Raw genomic sequence first — 8,420 nt, forward strand, 5'->3', positions numbered from 1 at the left:
AACTAGTACTGAAGATTATTTGGTTTTTCATCTCTATATAATTGTCTTTATGAGGGGGAGACACAAATATGCACTGCACTCTTTTTCCCTTCACCATGGTTTTATCCCATTGGGTTTTCCTGGTAAGGTTTTTAATGAGGCAGTTCACACACAAATGATAATGTACTCTTTTTCCTTCACTAGGTTTTTTTTAGAGAAAGAATATCCTTCATGGACATTCAAGGGGGAGTGTTATGAATAATATGTAATGAATGTCCATTATTGTGTAGGTTTTCTTGTCCCCTAATTGTGTCCTATAAATAAGACCCCTTTGTTACAATGTAAAGCACACTTGTGAATAGAATAATAACAATGGTTTATTCCTTTCTCTTCTCCCATTCTCTTCTCCTTCTATATTCTTGTTATTCTTTAGAAATAGTTTATAACAATTTTCTTGTTAATCGTCTTCAAGCACCGGTGATGCTAAGTTCCTTACATTCATGTCGGTAGACATCAAATTGTTGTTTAATTAGTGGTACAAATTAAGGATATCTTGAAAATCCTCATTTGGTTTGGTTTGGTGGTGATTGACACTAATTTTGATAGAAATAATTACAGTTGATTCTTTATAATAATAGTGATCGAGAAAGCGTGGATTGTCTCCGGTGGAGACATCTCGAGTGTCCCAGTGTGATCTCAGCCCCACATTTTAACGAAGAATAACTGGAAGGACTTAGTTGATACATTTTAAAAACTTATTTGAAACAAAAAAAATACTTAAAAGACCTATATGATACAAACGCAAAATTTAAAGAACCTACGTATGCATTTGGCTTTTATTATGATAAAAATCACTTTTTTAATGCACAAGTGTCTTTTATCTCATTTATTTGTAACACTTTAGTCTTTTGTAACATGAGAAAGCGTGTTCTGACAATCAACATGCTTTTATAACATTCGTGTTTGGCATTTTTTGTTTCCTAACATCAGATGTTGTTGATCTTTTGAAAATAGTTAAAAGGGTCATACATAACAATGTTGTGGCTCCTAGGTCTATGGATGTAATTTTCAAAATAATTGGTTTTGTCAATCAAAATGAATTAGCATGTTGCGCAGCTTGTTGTCCGTTTACCTTCCATTCATATGTAATTATTTTGGATATATAATATACTAGTATAACTTACCCGTGCTATCGCCCGGGTTAATGTTCTATGAAAAATATAGATCATTTTTTTTCGCACATGAAAAATATGGATTATTAAAATTTTAATATTGTGATTTTTTTAATTATTTGTAAAATTAATTTTATATTTAATGTAATAGTTTATTTAAATATGATAAAAGATCCAAATTTTGGATATTTTAAAGAGAAATGACATAATGGAGAGTGATACTCCACTCCCCGTTCCAAACTCACATGTTCATATATTTATTCTTTTATTTTCATAAAAAAAAAGTCATTATGCAAAAACTAATCTAACAGTTAATATACTTGTTCTTAATCGTCATCTCTCTCCTTTAGACATTTGTTTTCTTCACGAGTATTTTATCTCATGTCCCCGTGTGAAAAAATTTCACATTTGAGAAGCAAAATGGGCCGATTTTAATTTTAATATTATTTATTTAAAAGTAATGAACAGTAGAATTGTTTGTCATTTGCTTGACACAAAAAAAATTTATATAATTTTTTTAAGCATATCTCATTTGTTAATGTGCAAATTTTAAAAAATGTCCAAATTTATATAATTTTTATTTGTTTATTTCAAAAATTATATTGAACAAATAAATAAGAAATAACCAACAATAGCAATAGATTTTTTATTTAAAAAAAAAAACCAACAATAGCAATAGATAGAAAAAAAAGTAGTGATTCTGTCAAAAAAAAAAAGTAGTGAAGGTGAGAAGAGAAAATAGAGAAGGGGCGCTGAGACACTAAATGACTCTCACACTTACATGTTGACCCGTATATATAGAAACTATAGTAGATTTTTGGTCCTTAATTTTTTAAATTTCCATACATTTCAGCATTGATTTAATTTAATCAATATATATTCCAAAAATGAGTTGGTCAATAATCAAAAGTTTCCATATGTAAAATTTCAATTGTATCAAAATATTAATATATAGACATTTGTTCATAAAACCTGATTGAACAATTTCTATATTTATAATTGAGCACTAATGACTAAAGGAAAAAACATAGAAGAATGACATATCAGCAAAATGAATTGAGAGATTGTCACGTGAGATTTTGACCGGTAAAAGAAATGAGAGGACGCCACCTAAGAGAATGATGAATGAGAGGATGCCACATTGGATTAATAAAAATTAAAGTTCATAAGAAAGTGACACGTAGATTTGTTTCCTTGAGAAAAAACTCTTAAACATATAAATAATAGATACTAATTATTTCCTCTCAAAAAAATTAAGTCTTTTACCTTATTTATTTGTAACATTTTAATCTTTTATCTATTTTTTTCCATTTATACCATTTATCTTTTATAATGCGGACATATAAACCCATTTTCTCATTTTTTATTGAAAAATATAAGATAATTCTATTTTATTTTTTAAAATGTATTTTTATTTAAAATTAAAGAAAAATTCTGAATAAGATGAACATATTCATCATCTTCATCTTCTTCCTTTAAATCTTCATCAACTATCTTGAATCAAAATAAATTATACTCAAATATACTTCCTGATATTGCTTCGGTCTGGCATTTGGCTATGGTTTACGAGTAATTCTTCTATGGGAATAAACCCAAATAATATTTGTTAGGCACACTCACAAGAAACAAAAAATTGTCGAGTTGATCTACTCAATGAGATCTTTAAATTCAACAGTTGGATTGAGGAAATATAATACCGATATCGAGTTATTAAGCGGAGTAAGTCAATGGAGACTTACTCCTGGAGTCAACGGATCCCTCCTTTACTAAATTAACCAATTTAAAATAAGTTAAGTTTTTTTTTTGGTAAGTCTTAAAATAAGTTAAGTACTAAAGATGTTTTTGAGCCTAAAATAAAACAAAATATTTCTAAAATAAAAAATTGATACATGAATTAATCATTAGATTATTATTTTATTTTAAATAATAGTTTACTTTATGTCATTTACTCTTTTAGCCCTGAGATTTGTATTTAAAAGCAATGAGTCTCATTTGAAACACAATCAATGAATGAACAAATATCTCTTCTCTCAAAAAACTCTTATGAAAAGTGTTTATTGTGTTGTGTTTATGAAAGTGTAGGTGTTGGAAAAATATAATGTGTGCCGAAAAAAATATCTCTTATCTCAAAAAACTCTTATTCTATTTTCAGTTTCACATAGTTTCTCATTTGTATCGAATTTTATTCGATTCATTAAAATTCATACTTTGAGACTTGATTCTATTACGTACTATGCATATTATAGGACTGAAATTTAATTTTGTGACTATCACAAACATATATAGCATACGAATCTCACAAATATGATTTTAGTAGTAAACTAGTAATTCATCCTAGCTTGCTTGTGTCAACGATCTTAAACATAAACAACAACCTTATATATAATTTAATGTAAAGAGACCCTCTCTGATTTGGATGGGGTGCCAAACTAAACACACAAAAACAAAACCATTATGTATTGCATTGCATATTATATATATATATATATGTTACTTTGACATTAGTTTGGTACTAGCAGAGAGAGAGATCGACATCGGCTCAATTTCATCCTTTGCATGCCTTTTAGAGCTCCAACACTAAATCTGCAATTTAAAACAAGTTCCAAAATCTAAGCCATGCAGTTCAGTTTTCATGACAATGCAGTAGGGGCTAATTAATGAGTGAGATATGCTTGCTTACAATCTGCATCTGTTTTGATCCACTGCTCCTTATTCTCAGATGAATCTTCACCGCCGCTGTCGAGGCTAAATTGGAGCTGCCTCTCCTTTGCCACAGCTCTTTTTGGCTGTATCATTATTTCTTCCTCTCCAACTTTCTCACTTTTCTTCTGCCCTCCCCCATTCATTCTTTTCTTCTTCTTCTTCTCATACTTCTCTGCAGCTGTTGGATTTTCAGGGTGAACTTTCCTGTGAAACATTTGGAGAATCTACAACCCACCAATTAATTAGTATAGGACCTTAAATAAATAGCATATAATTAACTCATCAGGGGGACTAATTGGAAACAAAAAGGTAAATGGGTTCAGGAAAATTAAGAACCACTCTTATAAAGTTTAAGGCAATAAGTATATACTTGAATACTATCCAATACGAATAGTTTTTCTGTTGCCAAATTGAGTATGAATCTTGAGTTACAGACTTACAGATCTATATGTATACTATAAAAAAAAAATGTTTGTAGCACCTTATTATGCAGTTTTCGGTCTGCTGAAGCGGAATCAACTAAGGTTTGGGAGGAAGCGTGAAGCATCCTTTTTTTCTTGAGCTTTTTTCTCATGAGATGCATGGCAGATTTATTGGCCTCCTCCTTTTCTTTGTCAGTATCATCCTTTGCTCCAACAAGATTGTCCTGATCTGCTAGTTTGCTTCTCTGAAACAGCTCAGCGAGTGTTGTTCTGTGGCTATGCTGCTGCTGCTCCTTATTCTTTGACACTGACACGGTAGCTGTGGTTGTTTCTGATAATTCAACTGCGCATCCAAAGAGATATCCCTGAAGTGGACAAATGGTGTTTGATTCTATGCTGCTACTTCCATGACTACTTCTCCCCCCGGTGCTTACATGGCTGTTTCTTCCAGATGAATCATCATTGTTGTTGGTTAGCACAAGAACTTTCTCTAACTCATCATTGATCAACTTCAGCTCAGTCTCATTCACTTCGTCTTCCTTTTCAGTTATTATATTTTCAACAGAAATAGAAAATGTTGGTGTTGAAGATGGATCCGATTCCAAACCAAGAGTTCCAATTGCTAGGAAGCCAGGGAAAATACCACCCCATGCCTCCTGCTCCTCTTCCTCGTCTACTACTGATCTACCACTCCCAACAGCTTCGAAAGATTTTCTAAGCTTAAACTGCGCTTTGTGAGTTTGTTTCACATGTTTGCAGCTCCCAAAACTTGGTTTCAGATAATAATGGTACACGTGTTCCTCATCAACTGCTGCCTGCCCTGAAACACTACATATATATTATAACTAACAAAGGTAATGTCTATGATTGTTGGCCAAGGCCAAAAGTGGATTCAAGTGGAATTCGGTACGCAATAGCACTCAAGTCAAGTCACACTAGCCAAGACTTGTGATCACTGATCATTATAGAGTAAGCAAAAGATATTTTATGGACCATATTTCCCTTTGCACCATTTGGAGCAACAGTTATATATGTTATGAATTTTAGATTTGTCCATTTCTATCAATTTGGTTCAAGCTAGCTAGTTTACAATGAGCTATACTTATGGGCGGTGATATATGCATTGGACAAGACTTGAAGCTGTGTAGTGATATCACAGATCAAATCATGCATGTAATAGACATAAAATCTGCGCATTAGTTCATCGTGTACTTTTGGAGGAATATAAAGATGTATGCATAATGCACGTATAATACTTTATGCAGCTTATATAGAAAATTAACTTACCAGTGACCAGGTCTTTGAACGGTTCAGTGCTGTTCTGCCGAAGTTTTCTATGCATCCATTCAAGTAACTGCAGAAAATTAAAGAACCAATTTAGAAGATCGACTATGTGTGTGTGTGTAAAGTGGAAAAGCAAGACATTTATACGATATGAAAATAGCAATTACCTTCATTCTTTGGTAGTGTTACGCGCAAAACGTTGTTTTTTGATCGCCTGACATTAGTGATGATATAGATAAAGTATATAAGAGGAGAAGGAATAACTCAATTAATTTCATAAAACCGATCACATTCCACAAAGCTAGCTGCTTATGTCTATAAAGAGATAAAAACATAGAGATACTTACAAAGAATTGTTTGTTATTTTATGTCAACATCCAAATAGCCTAATGGCTATTCGGTGAGTCCTGATCAATAATATTCACCTATCCGATCGATCATGTGCAGCTTGACTAAACAGTAAGGTTGCCTTATAATTTGTATTCATGATGATTAATTTGGAGCCCATTCATTTCATCATTTGTATTTCAACTGTATAGTATACTATAACTAGTTTGATTAGTGCCTCATGACGGATTTGGATTGAGTGCATTCAATTTTCACGCATTCAACTTAATATGTGGCTTGGATTTTCAATTATTTATGATGATTAATTTGGACCCCAGATGTAAGATGTCATGCGTCCCATTCATTTGTATTTCAACAGTATAGTATACTATAACTAGTTTGATCAGTGCCTCATGACCCATGTCCGAGTCCATGTTGTAATATTGTAATACCTATTTTCCTAAGTATAAGTATATATAAGACCTTTTTAGGTAAATCACGGAATTAAAAAAAATAATTGTAATATTAAATTTCTTCATAATTAGTATTAAATTTTATAATTTTATCCATCCCTTCATAAGAGAGAGTTTGTTAATGATTTTACAAAGCATTTATTACACGATACATATATGAAAGGGATTATGTAAAAAAGAAACAAATCATAAACTCAAAGGGGGTCATATGTGGCTTATTCGTTCTTGTTTGATCGATCCATACCCAACTAGGAGTGTCAATTATTTTGATTTTTCTTTTTCTACAAGTGGCACTTAACAAACTGGGTATCACCATCAATTCATATACCCTATGCAACTTTTATCAGGATGAAATTAGAGACTTTAGAAAGAGATTTTATTTTGGGGTACATCCACGTGTCTATTTCTTTTACCATAAGTTTCCTTCATACCTCCATCCAAGATGATCTTACATTACTTGAATTAACATTGAACATTAAAATGGACATTTCTCAGCCATAATTTAAACTTGTCAATCTCATGTTGGATGCAAGACCCGATCTCCATTGGCCATTTGCTATTTAAATTTTTTCAAAAAAATATATTAAAGATGATTCAATACTCGAGGAGTGTGTTTGATTGGAATTTTTAAGGAGCGCTCAATGTGCAACTCGTCGCCATTTTGAAAGAGATGGAAAGAGTGGAGGAAGAGATAGAATGAAAGATTTGGTAAAATGGAAAAAGATGAAGAATGAGAGGAAGAAGATGGAGAAATGGAAAAGAAAAAAAATGTCATTATGGTCCCTAGACATGTCATCACTCCATACTCAGCGCGCCACGTGTCTTCAAAAAAATGCTACATCAGTTTTTTTAAAAAGTTAACGGCCAATTTAAACGGCAAAAACTAAAATGACTTATGAATTGCAGAGCCGAAGACTATTTTATATTTTTTTCTTCAATCAGCGACTAGAATGACAATGAATTGTACAATGAGGAACTAAAATGATTGTTTCCCCAATTTTTAAAGACGATTCTTACATAATAAAGTCTCACGGGTTTTAAAATATTATGTGAAAATGCAATGACGTAAAAGATTTCTTTTAAAATACTTTTATAATCACGATTTTATAGATTTGATTGAATTTATATTATAAGAATTTGTAGAATTTGAAATGATTCAATAGATTTATAGATTTTTTAAAGTATCTCATTAACTTTAAGCAAACACTCGAGAAATGCTACCAACAAAAATAGATTCTCTCCCAATTGATTCCAGAACTGAACCCCGAACTAAATTTAATTAGTGGTGGAAGTAAAAAAAAAAACTCTCTATTGAAGAAAAAATTATTTGAAGAAATAATATGGAGATCATCCACATTATCAATAATCAATATCTACTATATGGATATTTACCATTGATAATACGGAGATCATTGGTTCTGCATCATTTCCGAAAAAAAAAATATCAATGCTCTCTGGCAATACATTGTTAAAAATCTTTTGGATTAGTTGTCTCCCTCTCTTTTTTTTTTTTTGGCAGAGTGGATTAGTTGTCTTTAGTGTGCATCTAATTAAATTGGTGTGAAGCAAATTGAAGCTTTTTTTTTCTTTCACGAACTTGGTTTTAATTTTTTATTAGTATATTTTTTATTGGTGTTATCTTATTTTTTTGTAACACTTTGGTCCTTTATCTTTTTTTTGTAACACTTTAGTCCTTTATCTTTTTTTTGTAACACTATGGTCCTTTATTATTTTTTATTTGTAACATTTAGGTCCTTTATTTTTTATAAATAAATAAGATAAGGACCAAAGTGTTACAAAAAAAGGACTAAAGTGTTACAAATAAAAAAGATAAAAGATCAAAGTGTTACAAATAAAAGATAAAGGACCAAAATGTTACAAAAAAAAAAATAAAGGACCAAAGTATTACAAAAAAATAAAATAAAGGACCTGTAGTGTAATTTTGCCTAATTTTTTTTAAATTCATTGGAAAATGAATGTATTCAGCCTAAAATATAGACTAAATACATCACATATAGACTAAATACATCACTTTTTCAATGAATCTAAAAAAACTATTT

At 31.0% G+C, this 8,420-nt stretch overlaps 1 protein-coding gene across 1 annotated transcript; it reads right to left on the reverse strand.

Moving 5' to 3' along the window:
- Positions 1-3,459: 3,459 nt before the first annotated feature.
- On the reverse strand, positions 3,460-6,042 carry LOC123884155 (protein LAZY 1-like). The gene is made up of 5 exons (XM_045933180.1): positions 5,728-6,042; positions 5,564-5,630; positions 4,336-5,096; positions 3,832-4,078; positions 3,460-3,734 (listed from the first exon to the last, which is right to left on the reverse strand). The coding sequence occupies exons 1-5, from the start codon at positions 5,731-5,733 to the stop codon at positions 3,715-3,717; spliced, it is 1,101 nt and encodes a 366-aa protein (XP_045789136.1). The 5' UTR covers positions 5,734-6,042; the 3' UTR covers positions 3,460-3,714.
- Between the last annotated feature and the right edge of the window lie 2,378 nt (positions 6,043-8,420).

This window comes from Trifolium pratense, linkage group LG1, assembly GCF_020283565.1.
Source record: "Trifolium pratense cultivar HEN17-A07 linkage group LG1, ARS_RC_1.1, whole genome shotgun sequence".
NCBI lineage: Eukaryota > Viridiplantae > Streptophyta > Magnoliopsida > Fabales > Fabaceae > Trifolium > Trifolium pratense.